The sequence below is a fragment of the Leptosomus discolor genome, chromosome 1, assembly GCF_034619465.1.
Source record: "Leptosomus discolor isolate bLepDis1 chromosome 1, bLepDis1.hap2, whole genome shotgun sequence".
In the NCBI taxonomy this organism is placed as follows: Eukaryota; Metazoa; Chordata; class Aves; order Leptosomiformes; family Leptosomidae; genus Leptosomus; species Leptosomus discolor.
Genome location: NC_141391.1, coordinates 167688156 through 167713919, shown reverse-complemented (window position 1 = coordinate 167713919; position 25764 = coordinate 167688156). Strand labels below are relative to the sequence as shown.

The window sequence follows — 25764 nt, the reverse complement described above, 5'->3', positions numbered from 1 at the left end:
TTTCAACAGAATAGCATACAGAATAGCAAACAGAATGAGTGAATTGCAAATGCTTCTCATTAGTCCGTGGTGTATGGTTTTCTGTTGAGTTACAGTCAGGCCATGCACTGTATTTATCCTAAAGTAATCTATACACTTATTTTGTATCCCAAAGACAAACATCCTAATGTGAAGTTACTTTGCACATAGTAGAAGCTCTTTGGCCTTTAGAGCTCTATCTAAAGAAGATAAAGCCATCTAAAAACATTCTCTACACTGTTCATTTATAAATTTCATAATTTAAAAAATAAATTTCAACACTCCTTTCACTAATACAGCTGGGATTTTCAAATGTGCACTTGATACCAGAGAGGTAAATGAGGATCATTTAGTTACCCTTTATATTCTTTGATAGCAGTACTGCCTGAGAACAGGGAGAATGTCAATCACAGCAATAGATACTTCTGGTTAAACCTTTCTATTCTCTGAGGGATAGGTTAAGCAGAAGGAGAACATATGGATAACATATCTGCAATTCCAATTATTTTACAGGTCTATAGTCCTGGTGTTGTTTTTTTTTTTTAATGAAAGGAAAATTAAGTATTGAGTAATTAATTATTATTTGTAATCATGCGTTTTGACAATGACAATTATAAGTACCCAATAATGAAACATTGCATGTTATGCAAAACAAAAATATATAACAGATGATTCTTTAATAGGTACTACGTTCATGGAAAGAATATGAACTAGCAGTAATTATTGTTAACTATGGGAAAAAATTGTTGGATTCCTCACAAACAAGATCGACCTGCCTGTCAGGAGCTGTGAAAACCGAAGAAACACACACTAACAAAGAAGTTAAAGTAATTGCTCTGGTTTTTACTTTTTCTTTTCTCTAAATACTGTATTCTATTATTTTGAAGACTACATTTATTAACTTTTTATTTTAGAAGTGATTGTATGGAATAAATCTTGTGGAATAAGAGTTCCCCAAGTGCAGCTGAGAGACTTCTATTTGATTGTGGCCATCTTCGTTAAGACCAGTTGCAGAATGCAGTGGGTACAGGGTCTCATCTTGTTGAACTGGAGAGGGGTTAGCAATGTTACAATTCAGAGCCATGAGGATCCTGCAGATATTTATACAAACGTCCCTAAGTGATCTTCACATACAGTTTCCAGGAATGCTTTATTAGACAGAAAAAATAATTAAAGAATTGTATAAGTAAAGAAGAGCAAAAATATCCCAAATAATGTAGAAACAGCCTCTAATTTTGGTAGCAGCTGCTCGAAACTCAGTCATGATAAGAGAGTAACTTAGGAATTGTGTAGACTAAAAAATATTTCTCAACAGATGAAGAACTTTCAATCACAAAGACCTTAATACTTAAATTACAAAGAGATGCATCAGGTTGTGAGGATTTCCTGCAACTTAGAATCAGAGTAAAGTGTTGAATCTCCATACTTTTCTGTCTGTATTTTCTTTAGATAATTTTAGAAGAGATTTTACTGGAGAGGAGGTATGAAAAAGAGGTAAGAAAGGAAGCAGTGTGAACATGAAACTGAGATATATTAAAGACAGGGGCGAAAACTTAATCAGCTTAGGGAAGGATGTCTTTGAGAAAACTTGTAGGACACTTACAGGATCCAGGAAAAATTTTCTCCATTGTTTATTGCTGAATTTGTGTTAGCTGCTCCCAGGTTCATACCTAAAAAGAGAAAGGAATCTAAGATGATAGGAACAAGAGAGTATCTCAAGCCCAGTAGGACCGACTGAAAATTACATTTTCACCAAAGTGAAAAAAAACTTTTCCACAGGAAGATTTTGATTTCTGTAGGTAGAAAATAAGCTACAGAAGATTATTTTTTCTGGAAAACAACACATTTTGTCAAACAATCTGTTCAGATATGTTGTTGTTGTAGCATATGGGACTTTCCTAAAATGTATTTGGTGGCAGAGCAAATCCACTCATTTCCTTGGAGATCAATCAAGAATGAATCATGGCCAGGTTTTTGAAGCCATACTAAAAAATTCATGAACATCAATTTTTATTTCACTTGAAAAAAAAAAATAAGACAATATTGATGAAATTATCAGATACAAAATTAGAAGAGTTGGGATCTAACCTAAACTCCACTGTTGACCTGCTGGTTTTAGTTAGGTAAAAGCTAAGTTTTCATAACTAAGTATTGGATATTTCAGATCACTTCTGCAAAGATATCCCATTTAACTGCAATGGAAAAAGCAACTGAAAATCTAAGTGCTCTTGAATCAAATCTCCTCAGACTGACAAAACCAGGTGGGTTTCCTGTTAAAACACTTCTTAACTTTTTCTATGGAATTTTCTATGCTTGATTTGTAAAAATTATTTACCTAAGAAGTACTTTTATTTCGTGTATCTTCCATGATAAATCAACTAAAATCATAATTTCAGTGGTCTTTATTTATACCTGGTAGTGATGTGTATAATGACTTTTATTCATCTATTTCATCATTTCCACTGAAACATTCATTCCTTCTTAGAAAGGAATGGTCATTTTTGTTCTATTCTGCAAATATATATGTCCCAATCTGCGTAAATTCGGTTCCATGTTATCAGAAAACACAGTGGTAAAAACCTTTGTCTATTTATAGCATGTCTTACTATCCTAACAGTGCTAGTAGTAATGACCACTGCAGGAAATTTTAGTGGAGAAAAGGCTTGCTGAAGAAAATTAACAGAAATTGTCCTTTTTGTGTAAGAATTACATGTACAGTAGCATTTAACCACCTTGTAACTCAGGAATGAATATATCAACTTTAAAATAACTTAGAGACTCGATGAAGCACAAGAATTTTCAGGTTAATAGTTCTACTGAAGTTAGATGAATTAATAAGTAGGACTTCTAAAAGAAATTTGATTAGAACTTAAACCACAGATCCACTACTGATTTTTTTCCCCATTATGTACATGGTATTTGTACTCCTCGGAGCCTGGATAGAATCATAAAACAATTTAGGTTGGAAGGCATTTCTGGAAGGCATTTGTTCCAACCCCCCTGCTCAAAACAGGCACAATTAGTTCAGATCTACCTGGAATTTTCTGATTTTCAGCTTGTGTCTGTTGCCTCTTGTGCTATCAGTGAGGACAGTCTTGTCTCCACATTCTGTATTCCTCCTATTAGGTAGGTGCACACTACTCTTAGCCTTTTTTTAAGAGTGAATAAACCCAGTTCTTTCATCCTTTTCTTGGTTTATCGTGCACTTTAGCTCCTTATCATCTTGGTGGCTGTTCACTGGACTTACTCCAGTATGTCAGTGTCTTCTACTACAGTGTCTGAAAACAAACACAGTAATCTAGATGTGATCTCACAAGTGCCGAATAGAGGGGAATAGTCACTTCCTTTGCCCTGCTGGCTATGCTGTATCTAATACAGCTCAGTATGCAACTGGTCTTTGCTGCAAGGGCATGCTGCTAACTCATGTTCTAGTTATTGTCCATTATTTCTGTATATCGCACTTGCCTTAGAAGAGAAAGCATTTCTGCAATAAATAGGGTAAAAAGAGTGACGCAAAAATTCCATTGATCTGTGCACTGGTCCTTTGTTTTTTGCTGCTGAATTTGATGCCTGTATTCCTGCAAAACAAGTTACAGAATGAATGAATTCTGTTAATTGAAAATTACATTGATTACTTAATAAAATGATGTTCCATTCTTAACAGAAAGGTAAATTAATGGGTTGATCAGTTAGAGAAGAACACCCTTTCAGTAACTGGCAAATACTTGATGGCTGAAGTCTGCTCTGTTGCTGAAATAGCATGTTTGTCAATAAGTTTCAGGACACAAATCGAAGACGAGTCTTTTGCTGAGGCCATGCAAAACAAACAACAAAGCCTACAGCCACCCTTACAAATGTGTATAATGTGCACACCTATAGGGCATGCTGTTAAAAATGTTTTGGAAAAAACTTTGTCGTAGGAAATCCTTTAAAGGGGATCAACACTTAGTATTCCACTGATGATGGTCTATAAGAAAAATGAAAAAGAGATGAATCTGCCTCTTTCATAAGAATCTGGGAAAAAATATTTCATAACCAATGCGATTTAAATTCTGAAATTTAAAAGGTTTTCTCATTTAAAAATTTTTGGGAGGTATCATTCTTTGTGAAAATGCTCATTTGAAGCAATACATTTTTGAACTTGTCAAATAGGAGAGGATACTAACAAAGGGTGTGACTTGTCCTGAAAAGAAAATAAAAAAAAGTCTGCTTGTCCTGCTGGCTGTCCTGTTTAATTGGAAATTACTTGCATTCAACAGACTTTAACTGGCTGCTGCCACTGGAGGGTGTAGCTATCGATCCACTATCACAACTGGTTGTTCCAGAGTGCATTTTTAACCTTGCTTTTTCAACATACTATCTGCATTGATCTTTTTCAACCACAGAACTTGCTTAAGCAGTCATGTTTCTTTATTAAGGCAAAATAGCAACTAGCACATGAAACATTGTTCTGGTGCTCATCAGCTGGTAACACAGTTGTGTTTAACTCTCGGAAGCTTGAATCCAAGTTATTGTTCTCCTACACATTTTATATACTATTTATATCTATATATTGTAGATATGATTTTCACTTACATTATTTATGGAATAGAAATACATTTGTATACATATATTTATATAAAAACTTAGACAAAGAAAAAAAAATCCTTTACCTACTTATGCTATCCATATGCTGAGCATGTATGTAAGCTCTAGTCCCTAGTAGCATCATGTGTTCAGTTCAGTTCATGCTATATAGCTTTAAATAACATTTTTAGACACGTTCTTACTGCACATCCTCCTCCACAGATGATTTGTGTGGACCTTTGTTAGACCTCTGATGAACTCCAGACATCCTGCTCATTAGTCTAGTAGCTGGGATTTCATCAGTCACATCCATAAGCTCTTCATTATTTAAGTGGCACAGCTACTTATGCTAGAAGAAAGGAGCAAGCTTTTGAATCTCTCTCTGTATGACAGAGATTTAAAAGCAAACTCTGCTAAAGAAGGATTTTTCTAGTCTTCAGTTACAATTTCAGGTAGAGTTTCTATTGTGCACTATCACTGCTTGTTGTAATGGATTTGATTTGGTTATTGATGTAGCTCATGGATCAGAGCTTACAGGACAGGAAGATCCTTTGTTCCTCTACCCTGTAATTTCATGTTGGACATCAGACAGTGCTTATCGAGAAGGTAGGATAATTGGTGTTTATTTCAATTGTAAAGGCTTCCTTACTTTAGAAATTTGCCGGTAGAGCTATCTACCTCTTGCTTGGAATAAGCTCTTGGAAATTTTCTCTTAATTTTGTTCTCAAATATACAAAATCAAGTAAAACAGAGCTTAAAAGAAGTTCTTAACATAGTCATATTTAGAAGTGTATGAAATACTTGCAACAAATTAGTTTAGATGTTGATGTTAAGTATATAAAATACTAATATTTTAAAAAATTTGAATAATGTTTATTTTCCAATAACCTTAAAAATGAGCTCATTTTTTTTTAAGTTCTGTGAAGCTTTCAAGGATTCTGTTTGTGTGGAATGCTCTTTTTAAATTGAGATACCCCATTTCCACATAAAATCATGTTACTGAAAGAGGAATTTGCAAAAGTCTGAGTACACTTGTGGTTTTGAAATAGCGTCTAAGATTCTGCTATGTGGCCTTATTTTTTGTAAGATTGGTGTTCAAAATAACAACAGAGCCTAGCCTGTAAAATTAGTACAGCTTTCAGATAGGATAATTAATTATTTATTTCTTGATGGTAAAAAAATTATGAAGACAGCCAAACAGTAAAAGCAGTTTGCAAACAATTAAAAAGCTGCTTAAAATCTAGACAACACAGTGCCACTGCTGCAATGAGAACCGCGTGGTGCTTGTACTCTAATGTGACTGTCACTGAGAAGAGCAACTTAAGTGGATAGGATGAAGTTACTTTGTTTATACTTGCTTTATTGGTTTTTTCAGGATTTTCAGGCACATGTACAATGAGACATGTTGAATATTGTTATAAAATATTTTTGCACTATGTACTGCATGACACAAAAATAGTTCCAAACCTGTTTTCTCAGTACCTAGAATGTTTGTCATTCTAGGTATGTAAATAGAGTGAACTTGTGATTCTGGATGTCCCATCACAAGAGGAAGTATTTAGCAGCTGCTATTGTGTATCATGACCGATCTGATTTCAGTATCAGTATGCCCTTACTTCATCAGCATGTAATATGACATAAATATCTGCTTTGAGACATACATAGCTGTAATTATAGCTGAATTCAGAAACCTGCTACAGCATAAATACAAAACCCATGATAATTATTTGTTACTTTGTTGCAGTGATGAAATTCAGAAAGGAAACACGTTTTCTTGAGTTCTTTGTTCAAGTTTTGCACAAAATCCTGAATGAAGAGAAATTTCAAAGTGTTCTGGAATGGACAGGCGAAGTGCAAGTTTACTTGAAAAGGTAGATCTTGATAATTGTAGTAGGGAAAAACTACTACTTAGGTTCACCAGTGTCACAGTTACAGCAGAAATTGTAAATTGTACCTGGCAGAAGACCCGTCTGGAGCCAATTCCATGGCTCCTAGTCTGCAGAAGTTCCATGAACACGGAGCATTATATAGGTACAGAAGATACTGTATTGTGACCTCGTTACACATGGAGACTTCTCTCTTGGCTCTGTCTGTTCAAAACTCCTGTCTACCATCAGCAATTTCTAAGATTTTCCTTTTCACAGACACCACTTGGTAATATGGCCATTTGCCATATTATTATGAGGCAGTGGGATAACTTAGAAAAGTATGTTGGGTTAAATCAAAAGCAAACTGATTCGGGCCTACTGTAGTGTCTAAAAAATTTCTATACTGAAAAGATAAATGGAACAAATTGGTAACACTTACCTAAAAAGATCCCAAAGAAATGTAACTGTAACTTTGTTAAAAGCACACACCAGTATTTCTAAAATTTGAAAGACCAATAATCAATGAAAAGGAGATATAATATAGGGAACAGGAATTGCTGTTACAAAAGACCAAAAAAATTGGACATGAAGAAGTTCTTTGCAGAATTCTGCACTAGAATTTGGGGAATGAAGCAAACTGGTTTGTTTTACTAGGAGTTAGGAAGGTGAGATAGTTAGTTGTTCCCTATAAATTCAGATTTCTATAATAAACCGTGAAAGTGAGCACTTCATGTTTTCTGAAGGGAAAGAAGGAAAGAAAACCTGCTGAATTTAAAACTCCCAGTGAAAAAGGAATTGCATGTGCTCTACCTGTTCCCAAAGATAACCCTTTAACTATGGAAGGAGTTGAACATTATGGTCATGATGATGATGATTTTAACATTATTTGTTTGTCAGAAGGAACGACCACCTTCTCTGTATCAATGGTATTTCAACACAAGAAACAAGTTCTCCAACCCCGTCAGAAGGAGCGGATAGATACACTACAGGAGCTATGGAGTTTCAGAAAGTGAGTTTTATTTTTAAGGAGTCATGTATGTCTACTGAGCAATACCATAAGCACAAAAATAAATTTTTAAAAGCTGTCTTATAAAAACCTCAGCTAGAGACACGTATAATTACTAAAATTTGGGACACAAACTCTAGTTGTTAACTCGTCTCTGCCCTCCTAAAACCAGGAAGAAAAGTTGGCATGGGATTTATCTGAAAGACCAACGATTGTGAGGAATTTGAGATGAGTTAGAGTAATGCATTCCAAAATCAATGAAGCTTTCAACACCTCACATCATCTCCCTTTAAAAACCCCAGTACGTTACTAGGAAATGCCTTCGGTACCGTCACATTAAGAAAAGATCAGCTCAGGCCTTTTCGTACAATGTGTTGCACTTACTGTTTCATGAGTAGATGTTCATGATGAGCTCCTTGTGCAGATATTCTAATTGCATAATAAAGGCTTTTTGTTCAGAATTCTTGCAAAATACATTTTTGCCTTTATTGGGAGGTAAGAGTAATCTTAATGGATTTGTGTTCTTTTGGAGGAAGAGTTTTCTCCCTCACAACCCTCTAGTAATGCTGTAATACTGCTAGCATCTGAGACAGATTAGGGAAAGGATTTCCTGTCTCAGTTTTTACATTGCGAAGTTTTACTATTTATAATAATAAGAAAAGAACTATCATTATTTTTGAGATGAAAAACACTGGTATATGAAAGAAAATATTTGGGGACCCGGTGGCTTCTTAGTCTCAGGCACATGACATATACCTTCCAGAAAAATTGTAAAGCTTTCTGGAATATTAAATATTTCTTTTGCTGTCTTATTTTGACAAACAGTTCCAGACTTTATTTTCTGTTCTGTTCTGTTTGTGCATAAGCCAAACTGCCGTACACCTCAAGTAGCTGATAATGTACGTATAAATAAGTATTTCAATTATATTTAAGATTTTAACGGAAGATTTTTTTTAAAGAGTATGGAGACCTCATCTTTAAAGAAACCGAATGCATCAACTCTGAAGAAACCAAGAAAAGAAGCCTTGAGTCCTATTCGAAAAAGACAGACTCTTAGACAGTATTTAGTGAAACATTCAAACATAGTGAAATCTCCAGAAGCACAAAGGTAAATGAAGATAAGTTGCCAGGTTCATATTCAGAACCAAAATATTTTTATTGAAATTTAGTTTACAATTAAGTGTGTATTTTAAAACATTTTTCTATCAAAGGGATGAATTTGTGCATAGTCCACTCACTTTTCTGTTTTAGTTTGATAAAAAATCAGCTTCCACTCAAGAGAACAAAATCTTATTTAATTTCTATTTCAGAGAATAACTGTTGCAGATTTTTAAGTCTTTGTATTAACAATGAAATACTGTATTTCAGTTGTGTGAGCCTGAGCATATTGATTCATCATGGTGGAAAAGCTATGTTAATCTATGTACTATAATGCTTTTCAAACTGTGTTGGGGACCTTACCTTTTAGAAATCTAATAAAGAATGTTTCTTTATTCCTGATGTTCAGGTGGTTTTAGAGTAATTTTTGTCATCCTTTTTGCTAGTCTTTTTGAAATATCTGTTCTGTAGCTTTCAGAAAACTATTTCTTGGTCGAAACAAATGATAATTCATTCAACTTTTCTTCTGGCAGATAATTGTATGTATTTGGTTAACTTAATAATAATGGTACCCTCTGACATAAAAGAATTTGTATTTGTCATTCCCTGGTGCTTTAGTCACTTATGCTTCCAGCAATTAGCAAGGAGAAAACTAGAAATATCTGAATATAAGCAATTAAATAACTGATTCTGGGTGTTTTAAATAAAAAGATTTTCCATACACTATCTTCTAAATATTATCTAAATCATCCATTTTTTCTCTTCAACAGAAAAAAAACACTTACTGTACAGGATTTTCATGGTTTTTGGTGGAAGAGGGGATGTTTAACTTCTGCTGCGCTTTTTGCTTTTTCAAATACTCTTTCGTATCTTACATAATAATATTGCTGTATAATATAATCAACATTGTATATGGTACACTGTTCTGCCCACATTTTAAAGGTGGAAAACAGGCAGAAAAATAATTTAAGTTGATAAAAGGATCAATTTACGGTTTATAAAAAAGGAAAAATGAGATTTGATTTGACTACAGCATTGTATGTGAGCCAGGTAATATAGAAAGAATTGTCTGACCTGGCAGAGAAACATAAATAAAAATCTATGGCTGGAAATTAAAGCCAGGCATCCAAATTTGAAATAAAATTTTCTCTTCACATTGAGGATGATTAGCTACCAAAACACAGCAATAAAAAGAATGATCTAAATTTATAGTATAATAGTAAACCCTCCATCTCCTGAACAGACTCTATGAAACAGATTGTATTTGCTATAATGATCTGGTTGGATGTTTCAGGTACAAATAACTTGTGCACAAACAACACAGTGCTAAACTTTTTGTGAGTACTAAAGCAAACATCTTATAGAAGTTGGTAAAATGTAATATAGGATTTAGCATGTGTTAAGTGCACTTAAAGAAGAAAAGCATAATTGCTTTTCTTGACTGCAGCAAAAAACCTTTTGCTAGAAATATGTCATATGCTTCTGAGTTAATACAAGGCTGTATATGCAATGGGATACTTCTGTGTATCTTTACCACGATTTTCTTTTCTAGAGCTTCAGTAAAACACAGTTTCATGTTTTGCTACTTCATATATTTTGGTTTAGGAAATGCAAGGAAGAGTTGCGAAAAGTAGCTCGTCACACTTTAGTGGTACTGCTGAAACCAGTTGTGAGTACTTACTTAAACCGAAAGAAGTTTCATCAAATGTGTCTTGAAGAGATGCCCTGGAGGTCTCAGATGAATATCTATCTGGCAGTTGCACACTACAACTTATTTAAAAAGAAACTGGAAGAGCAATATAACATTGGAGTTTGTGGTTCACAGCATCTGGACAGGTGATTGCTATTAATACAGATTATTGTGTTATTGCCATTAGTGCAAACAAATCTGAATTTCAGTATCATCAGTCAGTTTGTCATGTGAATATTTCAGCTTCCAAATGCAAACTGATTTACTATGTAACAAGTTTTGCTTTCCATCATATAGCTGGTGACACGCACACTGTTGATTGCTCACCTGACTGCTCAGATGAAATTTTTGAAATATAAGATATTGTGCTATTTTTTTGTTCCTTATAGCTTTTGTCTATCATTCCTTATTTCTGATTCCTAAACCTGCTGGAAAGTAATCAACACTCACTTTTGAGAAACTGAATTTTGTGTGTGTATATCAAAATTATTTTTAACATTATATCTGAGGGGTTTTTTGCGCTTTCTTCTTTTTTCTCTCATTCTGCAGTTACAATATTTTGGATCCCGAAATATTCTCGTTAAGTAATTCTGGCACTGTACTGGTGAGAGAAGCTGTAGAGAATAACACGAGAACACCAACTCCTCCTCTCCATAAAAAGTCAGGAATAACTGAAAAACAAACTTGTAAGAACTTTTAATGGGTGCACAACTGGAATCAGTTTCATCTTAACTTTTTCTTTCTCTTAATTGCTATCTTGACCTCTGTCATCAGTTCTCCATATCACCTTTGGAAAAACACTATGCCAATTTAAAGAGAAGATGTAGAAGATGTTTCTGGATTTCAAACATGTCCTCTTTTTATCTTTTGGCATACCTGTTATAAAAGAAATCGTAGTCAATAATGGGACATTTATAATAACTCTGATCATTTTTTATTGTATTGATAAATACATTACTTTTAATCAAGTGGTTATTCCTTATCTTATCTTATACTTTAATAACAAGTTTATACATTCTGATAAATTAGTGATACTAGATTTTGGTTTGCAGAAGCCGTGCTACTTAGACCTATTAAGCTGATAATACTCAAGATTATTATAAATGCAATGATTTTTATCAGTTTCTGTGGTTGTTAATCGGTCTGTAGTTTCCTTTAGATTTCCCAACAGGACAATAATTTCCTGAGTCATTCTGTAAGTCTTTCTTAAAATTATAGACTGAAGTTTATTATTATCTTTCAAATTTTAAGAGGAATAATACAATTTTCCTTCTCTACTGCTTTCTCTCCAGTGTTTTCCCGTGGCAGAGGCTACTTCAGGAGCAATTTTTTATCTTCTACCACTTTTACTTCAATTCTCTGTCTTTCACGTTTGACTGTTCTGTTATCCAAGCTATTTTCAATAACATCCTTTGAGGTTTCAGCAGGAGCTGAAAGGCTCCTGTTTGTAGGTAATCTTGAAATATAGGACTTTTATTACTTCAGACACTGGTGATAACATACAAGTCAATGCCAAGTAGTCTGCCTAGCCACCATTAAGTTCAAGAAGAATTCACAAGCCTTGTCTTTTCAATAGTGCTTCAAGGAACACATTCTTGCCATGCTGTAGAAAGAAAAATTCTCCTATGATTCCATGTAGGACTTCCTTAGGTAGGAATCAAACCTCCTCTTTGCCTTTTCCAAGGAGGTGTGACAAAAACTAGTAGTTGAATTCACTGGTTCTCTTTACAACAGCTTACTTTTAGTTATACTTTGTTGTCTTGACGCTTAGAAGTTACAGGACCAAGTCACTGAAAGTTGCTGAAAACTATTGAAAATCCTGTTTACTGCCTCCTAGCCTTTGGAGCAATTCTGAATGAAAGAATTTCATGAAGTGTGTGGTTTGGCATAGAGTTCAAATACTGCTTAGCTTCAAATTAGCTTCTGCCTGAAACCTGTAGCTCAGATATTACTGTATCCCCCTACCATGAACCTTTGTGTTTCCCCTTGGAGGATATTTGGTATTGAATAAAATAATGAGGCAATTCTACACACATCACAGAATTTGTCAGAAATTTTCCTTTCTTCCTAATGTCTCCTTTTAAGCGACCTTGGTTTCAGAAAATTTCTTGGGAGCTTGCCACACAGTGATTTCTTCCTTAAAGGGCTATTGTATGAAAGTTGTGTTTTGGCTTTGAGGCTGAAAACTATTTTGTACACATTATTATTTTGCTCAATTTTTTTTATCCCTGCTTCTCCCAACACTTACGTAAAAGCATCTTATATTTTAAATATCATAACCTTATAAATATGATAACCTTAACACTGGCATTTCCTAACATTTAAGTATTTAGCTACCATGGGAAAGTCCTAGCTGGCTGATAATATTATCTTTTTTATTTTTTTGAGAACTTTAACTCTTTTTTAACCAGTGAACTTTTTGTCTTCAGGTAGAGATAAATCTTCCGAGCACAGCATTAAACTGAGTGGAATAGATACTCCTCAAACCCAAACAAAAAATGATACAGAAATATCCATCTCTCATTCCCCCAAAGAATACAACGAGTTTCTGTCAAATACGATTTTATCGGAGCATTGTACAAAAATCTTTTTGCATTTGAGAAGAGCAGTGGTAAGATACGCTTTCTTATTAAATGTTTTATTTATTACTAAGCATTGCATTACTATGCTTCCTACATTAAAAAACCCCACACTTCAGAAACTTTAAAAAAACTTCAGTGGGAAAAAGCAATGATTTCTCATCTTCTGCAAAATGTCCAAGTATGGTGTATGAAATGTTAGACATATCACCTATCATAATGTATATTTTCATGAAACATATAATAATTTATATAAATGTTTTGGTTTTCATTCAGTCTTTGTAACTTTCCTTCTCATGTTTGTTAAATCTTTCCAAAAATACTTGCAGACTTACTTACCTTTCCCTCTACAGGTCTTAGTGAATGCCTCAGTAGTATAAACAGCAGGACCAGTGATTGAAAGCAAATACATTTTTGCAACATATTCTTCCCATAAACCCTTCTAAAACCAAGTGAAAACACGTGTATAGGTGGTGTGAATTAACTTTTATTTCTTATTCTCACACCCAAAAGAACAATTAAATTAAATTATAACTAAGTGCTGCTATGAAAATTTCCAAATTAAGATTCTATAATGCTTTATGTAAATTGAAAAACTGAATGATCTGTTATTAAGGATGATCCATAGACTGTAATTTTGAAAGATTGCTTATACCTAAGGTTTGTAATAAAAGAATGAAGCTTTTAATTTCTGATTTCCAAAATATGATTGCATTTTGAATTATATGCATAGGTTCTCGCTCATCGTGGTGGCCACTGGACGTTGCTTCAAAATGCTTGTCGAGAGCTTTGGAACTATACTCAAGAATTACAATTGATTGCTAACCATTCACATTTCCATATGGATACATTTCCCATTACCAGGAATTTTCTTACGAGCACCATTTGGTTCACATTTTATTTGGCATCAGACATGAGCATTGACATGATAACTGAACTACAAGCAAGCAAGTCTCTTAAGGTAAAAATTATTTTTATTAAGACAATATACTCTTTATTATCACATCTTCAATAGAGATAGTTTTGTTTATCTGGCATTATATTCTGATATGTCCAAGTTATTCTCTTTATCAAGTTTTTAGAGGATTACAGTATTTTCTAATCTTTATAATTTGATTTGTTCTAAACTAAGTTTGAAAATAACAGGTAGAATAATGTTTCTTCACTGTAGATCATGGATCCTGAAGGAGACTTCTGCATTCCCAGTTGCTTAGGAGGTATTATGGATGAGAACGGTGGTTCTAATCTCCATCCACAGTCTCCCCTGGATGATGTGAATGTAGTTGACTTGAAATCGATATGTAATCTGATTCTTAAAACAATAGAATTGTTATATCAAATGAAGAAGTGGGAAGCACTGGTACACATAGCTGTACAATTTAACATATTTACACAGTAAGTTACATGAACTCTTATAAAAACTAAAAAGCAACATTATATAGTTAAATATACCGTTGTTTCGCTTAATTACTATACTTTGCTTTTTTTCAGTGAGAGATACGCAGAACAAGTGAGTCCGCTGCTGGTGTATGCTCAGAGGCAGCTGCTGGAAAGGATACAGCAATTCAGTGTCCCAGACAGCCATAAATCTAATTTCATAAAATATCTGTCTGCTAATGCACATAAGGTGAACCACAGATTTCTTTTTTTGGGCACCGTCTCTTAATATGGGAAGAACTGAACTAAATATGGAGAAGTACATTCACTGATTAGATTAATATGGTTTTTCATAAAAGGTTTATGTGACATGACTTCAGCAGCAGCAGCAGAGGTCTGGACTCGATGACCCAGAGAACATTTCTTCCATGCATAATGTACACATTCCATATTATGAGCTTAAATCTAATTTCATGTTAGTTCTTGATGCCAGTCTTTTAACCTGAAAACATTTACTTGGATATTGTGCAATCTTTGTGATTAATTAAAATTAAATACAGAGATTGCATTAGAACACTGCCCCTAAAGCCTGAAATTGATCAAATAAAGTTAACCCAAACACTGACAATACCAATAAAAAACTTCAAAAACTTGATCACCAACAAAAAAACCCTAAGCTGCTCAGCAAGTTCCTCTTATTAAAGGCCATGGCCCTATATATTTAGTAAACTGACACTGCCATTTGGAAATTTTTCATAGAATTAGCTAATAAAAATTAGGATTTTCCATTTTTTTAAACCTAAGGTTTATTCCTAAGAAGTTTTCCTAAATTCAGTCACATGGTTGATATTTTTAATATGTTTCTATTACTAATATATACATAGGATTTGGAGGAGAGGGGGGAGAGTGGGGTTTAGAATTCCAAATGGGTTTGTTATGAACATGAACATGGGGTTCAGGAGCCACTGCCTTGCCTGGAGACAGCACACTGCTGCCCAGGGCTTGCAGGAGCTCAGAAGGCACTCCTGGCTTGCGAATGACAGGTGTTCTGTCTTGGGGGTGTTCTGTCTTGTCCCTCTATAAGGCTGTTTCCTGCTGGCTTCTTTCAGGCCCTGCCGTTCAGAATGTTGTTCTTCGTGTGAAAAATAGGGCAGTGGCAAACCACCACATACCGCTGTAATTGTAGAATCATACAATCATGAGGTTGGAAAAGATCTCTTAAGATCTTCAAGTCCAACCGCTGACCTAATACCACCATGCCCACTAAACCATGTCCCGAAGTGCCACATCTACACGTTTTATGAACACCTCCAGGGATGTTGACTCCACCACTTCCCTGGGCAGCCTGTTCCAATGTTTGACCATCTTCTGGTAAAGACATTTTTCCTAATGTCCAATCTAAACCTCCTCTGGTGCAACTTGAGGCCGTTTCCTCTTGTCCTATCGGTAGTTACTGGGAACCCCCACCTCACTACAACCTCCTTTCAGGCAGTTGTAGAGAGCGATAAAGTCTCCCCTCAGCCGCCTCTTCTCCAGACTAAACAACCCAGTTCCCTCAGCCGCTCCTCATAAGAAGAGCAAAGAGAAAAAGTAATTGCAGTTTTGAAAGACAACTTACAGAATAAAGACTGATGTTAGTTAATAGTAATAAGGATTGTCAAAAAAGACATCATCAAGTTAGAAACTTGGAAGGTATGGCTACATCTCACAATGCAGTGCCACTCAGAGACTCTAGAACTAGCTCTGAATGGGTTCTTTTGCTTCTGAAGTGATGTAGCTACATTAGCAAAATGAAATGTCTGTGCTGGATTAGCCCTTTACAGAAGTCTAGAATTTGCTTCTCTGACAGGGTTAGACAGCTTCTGTTATTTGCTTAGAGCTATTTTGTATATCCCTATGCAGCATTACATTGTGCTTCACAGGCAGCGTGCTCTGTAGGCATGCTTACACTGACAGGTTCTTTGCAAGCATGTATTTATCCAAAGAAAGTGGAATATTTGCTGAACATCAACAAGTTGCTCATGATTATGGCAAATACCAAATAAGATACAAGTTTAATTAATTAACATCTAAATGCTTATATTTAGGTTAACATTTGTAAGTTGTATATTTAGGTGTTGTGAATATTTCACCTCTTACTGACAAGGGTACTAGCTATGGGTCATTGGTGTCTTTGTAAATTAGTCCTCTTTCATTTTGTCATATGACTGTTTAGATACTTAACTTGAAGCACCAAGCATTGATTTTTCTGAATATTATTCAATTATCATGAAACAAAACTTGCTTTTTAGATGAGCTGCAGAAACTACATAGGGCAGAAATTACAGCTGCCTGTTCCCCATTCTGCTAGTGAGCAGATTTTTCCTGGATGCTTTTTCTATCCTGAGATGAAAAATTATACAGGTCAGAGCACATTTCAGTATCATGAGTTCTCCTTTCTCCCAAACTCTTTCCTTTTTTTTTGTACTGGATAGTTCTTTTTGTTTTCCTCCTTATTGTAGATCTTCCACTGCTCCTATAATCTGTTCCTTTTAATATAAACTCAGTTTTCTCTTCAGATTATTATTCTTGATATTTTGGATAGAGAATAATGTTGTCAAGACCTTTCCAAATATATCCAAACTGTCTGAAAGCAGAGAAAAGCAGTTGTTATCCAAATGCCAGATGAACTACTGTACGTTGAATGAGCTCAGTGGTCTTGATCAATTTTCCATTGGCATTGTTGGATACCCAGCAATATACCCAGAAGTTAATGTGAACCTGCACTGTTATCCATAGAACCAACAGAAAAACTGAAGTGAACTGTAAGGTGACAAACACCTCTTTTCCCCACAGTTGTTCTTTTCAGTCAGGATTAAAATGTTATAGCCATTAATGGAAGTTTGTAAAGTATGGTTCCTCATATGACAGATATGTCATGGTATGTGTATGGTAGATAATATCATGCACCCAGTGGAGAGAGCATGCCAACTCACAGGTTTGGTACATAGAAGCCATGGTAATTGTAGTAAATAGGATCAGCAGTTGCAGTAAATGGTTTGTTTCCAGATTTCAGACACCAGAATTCAGAGCAGACAGCTGAGCTGAGGCATGCCCAGGGCAGATGGAATTCAGTGAATATAGATGCCACGTGACAACTAAAATGTAACACTGAAAAATATATAAACGCTCAGAAGTGTTCCTGGTGTTTAATAATTTTGCTTTAATTCATAATCCATCAGCAAACAAAGGTGACAATTACATTAATATATCTTAGTTTTGAAGTTGTGGAATTGTTCAAATACATGTTTTGCAGGGTGATTTACTAAAAATATATATTTACGTAATGCAAAATTGTTATCCATAATTATTGACTACTTTCAGGTTGCAGTCAAGCAAAAGCCCTAGTTTATGTACCTCTTGATGTGAATGATACACTGAAATGTTTTAGAGAAACTCTACAAAAATCTAAGTATCACAGCAGAGCACTGAGACACAGCAGAAAACTACTTTCATTATTTCTTTCACACACACAAGGTGAGTTATATATTGAAGTGTTTCTCACTTAATAAAGTATATATTCAGTTAAAATAGTAAACAGTGAAAGGAGTTGTTTTTTTGAAATTCAAGTTTTAGTTGTTATTGACCATTAGAGAAAACATAGAATACAAAGTTATACATGAAGGTCTGTAAGCACAAGCTCTAAGTGTGACTTTCTTATTTTTGTCTCATGATTGGACGATAAATTTTTTTGTCATGCAGCTGTGTCACTTGTCTGTCTGCAGCCAAACCTCTGTCAGAGGACTGGCTGACAGATCTTCCCAAGTTTCTTTTCTCTAATAGAGCACATATTTTCGTTTGGTTGCACTGACCAATGGGTTATGGCCAATGAGTTTCATTAGAAGGCACACACAGAATCATAGCATAGGAAACCAGATAAAAATAGGGTATACAGGAGTTGTATATTTGTTCAAGTAACGTGGTGTGGAAACATTTCTGCTGCTGGAAATAGTGTAATACTTTTCCAAACTAATGCTATAAATCACTTTTCTGGTCTAGAAAATGCTGGAAGAGCAATCAGCAGTCATATCTCTTCAAATAGAAGGCTGGAATTTAATGTGGGAGCTGAACTGATATTTCTACCAACACCACGTGACATTTCTCAAGAAAAATTTAATTTCTCCAGTATGGTTGAGAGTAAACCAATACCACAGTCACAGCTTTCTGTAATTATCTCTTCCTATGAACAAACAATTGGTAAATTTTTTCATAAATTTCTGTTTACAGCTAAGAAGTAATATCATTCTGCCTATCTGTGTTCATATATGTTTATTCCAGTGTTATTTTCCTCTGTCAGACAGCTATAACTGTCTGAAAGCTGGTTTCCAGAGATACACAACTTTCTTTCTGTTGATTCAGATGAAAATCTGCATTAGATAGATCCTAAACAAGCCACTAGTTGTTTCATAACCTCTACAGTTATCCCATCTTATAAAAAAGCTTTCAAAAAAGTAATGCTTTTTGGTTTTATATAAAAAAGCTGGTGTTATACTCGTTAATCCCAAATTAAAAATCTTCTGTAACATTTAGCAGATTCACTTGACTTCCATGATAGTTTTTTTTCTAGCAAACAGAACTTGTGGATTCTGTGCATTTGAATATAAGATGTAGTTGCTTGGCTTCAATCTTACATTCTAGTATGGCTTTGCTCATACGGTTACAGCTCAGCAGTACTAACTGTTTTTGCTGCATGACAAAACAAGCGAGGTATAGAAGGTCAACAGATGCCGTAAGTGGTTTTATTTGAGTTAAGGGATCCAGAAATGAGCCAGGGACAGTACTATTGTGCTGTATGCAGGCAGTGTTGTTTAGCAGATCCAATGGCCTGCATCCCACTGTATCTCTTGAAGATGACATTTGAGAGGTCTGAAAAAACCAAAAATACAAAAGCGTAGCTAAACAGGTCCATAGTCCATAAATACATCCTGCCTTTGTTTTTAAGTTAGTAAAAATACGAAATTGTACCTTTGAAAGTAAAATATACAAGCTTAATAAAACTTTCAAAAAATATTTATGCATTGAATTACATGTGAATGCATGTCTACTTCTCATGCAAAATTTGTTCAAGCTTCAGTAACTGATTTAATGACGTGACAATATTTTTTCTAATTGATTAAAAAAATAAATAACAGGAATCCTTGAAACAAATAACCAGAGAGACCTCAAGGTTCAGGCTTTACACGAACTTGGAAATCTTCACTTTTATGCTGGAAACAAAAGGTACACAGTTATTGATTTTAAAAAAGAGCATTGTTTCTTTTTTTTTTAATTTGCATTCGTATAAATTTCAACTGCCTTGTAAGTTCTTGTGCTGTCCTCAAGTCCATATAACTTCTTTCATCTAACTCACTATTAGCTATATTTTGAGAGGCTTTTTCTAGGAATTGTTTGTTTTTCTTAGCTAGCTAATTGCAATTATGTAAACTAATTAAGCATCTCTATGTGTTTTTAAGAATTAGTATAAGTCCCAATAAGTCTGTTGACCAGGAACAGAATCTTTTTGTGTTTTAGAAACTGTATTTCAGTTTTTGACCTAATCAGAATTAGTTATACTTCAGGCAATAAATGTAAAATGAAGTGAGTCTTATCTTCCACTTTGGAAAATGTCAGCAATATGATGAGAATGTTTTTTATGTGTTACAGAGCTGCTTTTAAATATTGGTGTCAAGCCCTTGATGAAACACTCAACATTGCTGATGCTCTTAACAACTGGCAAGAGTTAGGTTTTCAAAAAAATGCTACAGACTTCTTTGCAGTTGGAAGATCGACTGATATTAGTCAGAAATTTCTTTCTCAGGCTGGAGTTTGGGGATGTTTACATGCAGCAGTCTTAGTGGCTAAGATAGCTCAGTAAGTATTTTATCTATATATGTATTTCTTTCATATTTTAAACAAATTGCTCATCCAGGACAATAGGCAACTTAAAATTCATTTAAAAGCACTAACGTGTTGCTATAAAAAAGACTCATCAAAAGCAGAGGAATTTTTCCTTTCAGGAAGAAAGTTACTCTTTTGAAGAGTATTGTTTGTTCCCTTTTCTTGAGTGCTCATCTTTGATCATAATTACAGCTGTATATTACATGAAGAGATCATTGAAATAAAACAAAATGATAAAAAGTCATAAGTGCAAGGATTTTACAGTCATATTGATTTTCAATTGAAATACCACATCTCCCAAGTCATTGCACATGTTAAATATTAATGTAACTCGAGGCCAGATTTACTGCCTAAAGTACTCATTTTCTGGTGAATTACAACTAAATGAAATTTGAATTACTGTATTAAAGTCTACCATCAATAAATATTTCCGTCCAGTACTCCTTGACTGCTGGTAAAACTATGGATGTAATTCTGAGCTGTTCCTTGATGTATTGTACAATATAAAAATGTACAAAATATAAAATTTAGAAATATATAAGCCAGCTTGAAGTGACCTTGGAAGCATTATACCCATGAAAGGGCAGAGCTTCATCTAAGTAAACTGTCTTACCTGACAAGCAGATAATATTAATAGCACTGTAAAATAGCTGTAAACCAAGATAATTTTGAAAGTATTAGCATGGGTATTTCAAGATGAAATGGCATTGCCATATCCAGAATTAGCACCCAAGAGGAAAAGGAGAGAGTTTAAGTTGATTCTAAACCACAGCTCTTCTAATTCTGAGAGGTGGTGCAGTCTCAGGTCCAATTAGGCAAGACCCAATCCCTAGCTGCTTTTACAGGTGCTTGTGGCACATATTTGCTGCACCGTTTACAATCCCTTTACTGCTAATATGTCCATTCCAAATCCTGGAAGGGATCTGGAGGGAGCTATCCAAGAGGCTTCTCCCTCAGGCAGAACTTTTCTATTCAGACCTGACTTAGGCTGTTAAACATCTTTCCCTTGAGTTGCTCTTTCTACAGCAACTTAGTCTCAGGCTGTAAAATGCAGATTAAATGATTCTAATATTGTATTAAAGATTTCTAATATTGTAGATCAGAGGAGTACCGTGCTACCAGGATGGTTTAAAGCTCTGATGAGGTACTGTGTGAGATTCATTTAATCTAGCTAGACACCAACCATGTGAAAGTCCACATGTGCTAGTTATCCTAGGCTTCCTTTATGGAAAGAAATACACTTTATGGTATGAGTTGCTTGACCTGCTTTATCTTTATAGTTTTGTGTGAGATTAATTTTGCGCTTAGATTGCCTGTTTCTCTCCTTTAACTTTAAAGAGAACCTAGACAACTCACTTTGTCTAGGTATGTCTTGGGTCACACACTTTCTTTGCATGGCGTGGCTGAGCACCCATCACAGAACAAGCAGCTGTTTTCCAATATGGAAAACATCGAGATTGTGTTAGTATCATTATTATACTAGATAAAAAGAAGAGTTTGAATAATTTATATTGACGGGCACCTTCATATTTCTTATTATTTGTTGTACTTTAGGTATATAACACCATCAAAGATGAGAGTAAGAACTAAATACTGCTGGTTTTCTGCTATACTTTTTAAGGTAAGGATACAAGTTGAGTTAGAAATCGTGAAGTTGACAAATTGCTTCTAAAATTTACATCTCAATAAACCTCTATTAAAATATTTCTATTTTGGTTGTAAAGGAAAACTGGAGATCAGAGGTAGTTGACAATTTATGCACATTAGATTACATGTTTTTATTCTCTCTTTTTTTAATCATTATTCTTGTATTATAGCCTAAAAATTATCACTTCAATAAGAGACTAGTGTCTCAGAGAAATAATGAAATACTGAAAAGTGAGGATGGCTAAAATATTTGGCAGTCAAATATATTTTTCTTCTCTTGAAGTGTTCTGCTCAGGAAGAGCTGGATGGCATCAACAACAGCAGAGTGCTCTCTGTCAGATCTGTACACAGGCTTCACAGATTGACACAAACTTTCAACCAGGAGAACAGACTCTTTAGAAAAAGAAAATTTTGAATCGTTTTTAGCATTGAAAGATTGGTTTGTAATACTAAAATCTCAGCTTCGTAAGAAGTTTGCTCTAAAAATAGAGGGTAGTCAAAATGATTCAGTTTCATTTATGAAGCAAATGAGATCATTAAAATTAAGTTTGCAAACTTTCAGAAACCAACTATAGACAAATAAAGGACTTCAGTTTACTTTTAAAAGGAAGACTTGAGATATCAATAACAAAAGTGATACAGGAAAAAGAACAAGTATTGTGCCAGTCATACTCCACTGGGATCAATGCTTAATCATCCCAGTGCAGCATCAGGAAGTTAGCTGGCTTGTTCCAAAACAAACCAATGCCACTTTCTAACATCTTGTGCCAGCCATGACTGTGACTGTGTGACCTGTGCAAGGCCATGTTTAAAATCTCATTAAGTTCAGCAAAGGGAGAACAAGTTGAAGAAAAAAAGGTGAAGGAGAATTTTGACTAGCTTCTAGCACTGTAATTGCTGGTGGTACAAAGCTGAAAAATTTTGATTCCTCCTTTTGACAGAAATAGTAGTAAGCTTTTGTTCCAGTTGCATAATGGTAGAAATAATTGTGACTTGTCTGAAGTGGGTCTAATATTAATTGGGATACGAGCAGCTTGCAGGATGTCTTGAAAAATACAGTCAATTACTGTCACTGTACCTTGTGAAGTTCAAGCCCATAATTTGTTTCTTAATTTGGAAAGCTTTTATATCCTTATTTGAATTCCACCTCTGATATAGTCTTTAGGCTTGTTAATATCTCAGATCTGGGTTTGTAAACGCATATTTCTCTAGCATATCATAGCTAATTACAAGATAAACAGTATTGGAAAGAAATATCCAACATCGGAGACAATGTTGGCATTCCTCCTTTTTTAAAGGAGGAACATTTAGGTTACTTCTTTAAAGTTCACATCAGTTTTAAGTCATATGAATGATTTAAGCTGCAGTAGTTGACCTAGTTAAAGGTGCAACTAGGGTGGAACTAGCTTTTAACCAGCCTTAAAGTCAACAACTCTCCCAGAAATGATGGCTGAGGTGATGCCAGGGCAAGGACTTAAGGCTAAGTACAATCAAACTAGCTTTCTTAGCTTGTGGGGAAAATAAAAGGCTTTTCTTCTGATGGAGGACATTTTCCATGAAACATCTCTGGACTGGTAAAGAAATGTTTGAACACATCCCCAGAATCATCTCAACAAATTTTTCCTATGCATTTTCCTTGATTATGGAGATGTTTGAAGAAATTATTAAGTTTTTTCTGTCTGACCATCAGAGTCTTGTCCTGAGAATTAGATAAGAAGTCTTTGTGAGAACCCCTAGTGATTTGTTAGGTTTTTTTCCCAGTGCTTCCAGAGATTTATTTGGGATGCTTTGACTTAGAATCTGAGAGAAACACCATTGGCTCTTCAGGAAGATTTTTCATTACCTGGGAAGTAGTTGCTGAGGAATCTTTCATGATTATTTTTCTACACCTGGATTAGTTTTTCTCTTTTGCTTGTTCTATGAAATACTGTCCTTAGACTATTCACAGCCTGTTTTGTTTTTTTTTTTTCCCTCCATCAAGTTCACACATGAAGCATTTTTTCTAAAGAGATTTTTCATCGTTATGTCTGGAACAACTGGGTATTTAAGATATTGACTAAGTTTCATTTATGAAGTCAATTATGATTCTCAAGGGTTGGAGTTTTATAGGGTTTCACTAATGCCTATACACATCTTTTCACAAGTATTTCATTATTTTTACTTTCAGACCCTGTTTAGAGCTTCTCTTCCACATCCAACATCTGACTGTGACTTTGCACAATATGAAGCAAATATGCTTATTCCTGGTATCGACTTGTTCTCTGATCGCTGGAGAGCTGATATCTCTACTGTAGTTGCAAGTCTGAATTTCCTTATGTTTGAACTACATTGTGCAAAACAAAATTTAGTAGTAAGTATTATTTTCATACTCTGGAAATGAATTTCAAGACATCAAGTCTTTTTTTTTTTGTGTGGGTGTACTTATGAGATACCTTAGAAGCTCTAGCAAAATATCTGTATGGTTAAGTTCTGTGGCACTGAGATAGAGGCAAGGTATAGCTTCCTGCCTATGACTTTTAGAATATACAGCGTGCTTGTTTATTCAGGAGGATGACAATACAAGGTCCACTTAGAGGAAATTTCCTGTCATATACAGTTTGAAATACAATGTACCGAGAATTACTTTAAATGCAGTATGTCCAGAATGCTTTCAATACTTCTACTTTCACATTCAGTAAGTGAAAGTCCCTTCTGCCTTTTTTCTTTTCATGTCCTCTTATTCCTCTGTATGGAGTGTTTTTACAGCTTCCCTCTTAATATTGATCATGTGTTTATTTCCTCCATTTAATGACTTCCACTTCCACTTTAATTTAACTTATTTCAAAGGTGCAGTGCTCTATGTTGGAATAAATAGATTGAAATGCTTACTAGTTCTGAAAAAGGCACAATTCTACCTCTTTTCCTGTTTGGTCCTGTATGCTCTAACAGTTTTTCATGTCAGGCCATTATTGTATACCTCTATAAATCAACTCTCAGCATGACAGAAAACTCCTCAGCAGAAAGTTTTCTCCTGCTTTAATGAGTTGAATCCATTTATGGAAAAGTCCTGCAAGTGGCAGAGCCAGTGCAAGGGAGGGGAAAAGATTGTGTGGCTGGGGCAGGGTAGTAAGAAAAGTTTAGGGGGTTGAGATGGAAGTAGAGTTAGAGAGGAGGAGGCAGCAAGATGTTGCCCTTTTTTGTCAGCAAGCCATTTGTTGGATTGATTTCTTCTGGAACTTCAGGCTAAGTGTCTGTCCTATTGTTGTTGCTTCTTTCCATCCTGCTTTACTGGAGTTCATTTTGTTATTAAGGTTTGTCTAACTGCCTTCGCTGTGGGAGATCAAATGAGAACAAGGAGCAGTTCCCTGAAGGCGGGGACACTTAATTTGACTGCTTGCTTCACATGGCCACGCACATTTTTGATTCTTTCTGTGCTTGTACTAGCAGAATATAGATCCGGGTCATAGATCATGGTCAAAGCAATTGTAGTTTCAGCAAGATGAGAGCTTCATTTCCACTGAATGTTTAATGCATGGGAATGTTTTGGATGGTGGGCACTAAGTTGATTTGACACTTCAATCAAAATACATCAAGATTCAAGTTTTATTAAAAACAAGACTTCAAAGACTAATTTTATTGAACTACTTCAACTTTAGGAAGGACAGGCAGGGGAGATGAGGCAGGAGTGTTGCCTCATCTATCTCAATGACCAGCTGGAGTGCATGGAGCTCTGCCTGGGGATGGCTGAGGAGCTGACTGAGAGCTTATGGGTCAGGATTAAAGGGAGGGTAGGGACAGGTGACATTATAGTGAGGGTCTGCTACAGGCCACTGGACAAAGAAGACTGAGCAGATGAGGCCCTCTATAGACAGATAGGAGCAGCCTCACATTCACAAGCCCTGGTCCTCATGGAGGACTTCAACCACCCCGATATCTGTTGGAGGGACAACACAGCAGGGCATAATGAGTTGATGTTAACTTCCTTCTCGAAATGAAAGAGGAGCCAACGAGGAGAGGTGC

General features: G+C 35.1%; 1 protein-coding gene across 1 annotated transcript in view; it reads left to right on the top strand.

Moving 5' to 3' along the window:
- CFAP54 (cilia and flagella associated protein 54) overlaps window positions 1-25764 on the top strand; it is a 119634-nt gene that overhangs the window by 51668 nt on the left and 42202 nt on the right. The window contains exons 28-47 of the mRNA XM_086461804.1: window positions 702-839; window positions 2183-2279; window positions 5101-5190; window positions 6329-6455; window positions 7350-7461; window positions 8418-8566; window positions 10162-10392; window positions 10796-10932; window positions 12034-12042; window positions 12721-12857; window positions 13559-13786; window positions 13997-14220; window positions 14317-14452; window positions 16494-16630; window positions 17573-17718; window positions 18241-18438; window positions 19374-19461; window positions 19885-20091; window positions 21673-21739; window positions 23933-24115. Of these exons, the coding sequence (XP_086317930.1) occupies window positions 702-839; window positions 2183-2279; window positions 5101-5190; window positions 6329-6455; window positions 7350-7461; window positions 8418-8566; window positions 10162-10392; window positions 10796-10932; window positions 12034-12042; window positions 12721-12857; window positions 13559-13786; window positions 13997-14220; window positions 14317-14452; window positions 16494-16630; window positions 17573-17718; window positions 18241-18438; window positions 19374-19461; window positions 19885-20091; window positions 21673-21739; window positions 23933-24115 (2841 nt within the window). The remainder of the gene's footprint in view (window positions 1-701; window positions 840-2182; window positions 2280-5100; window positions 5191-6328; window positions 6456-7349; window positions 7462-8417; window positions 8567-10161; window positions 10393-10795; window positions 10933-12033; window positions 12043-12720; window positions 12858-13558; window positions 13787-13996; window positions 14221-14316; window positions 14453-16493; window positions 16631-17572; window positions 17719-18240; window positions 18439-19373; window positions 19462-19884; window positions 20092-21672; window positions 21740-23932; window positions 24116-25764) is intronic.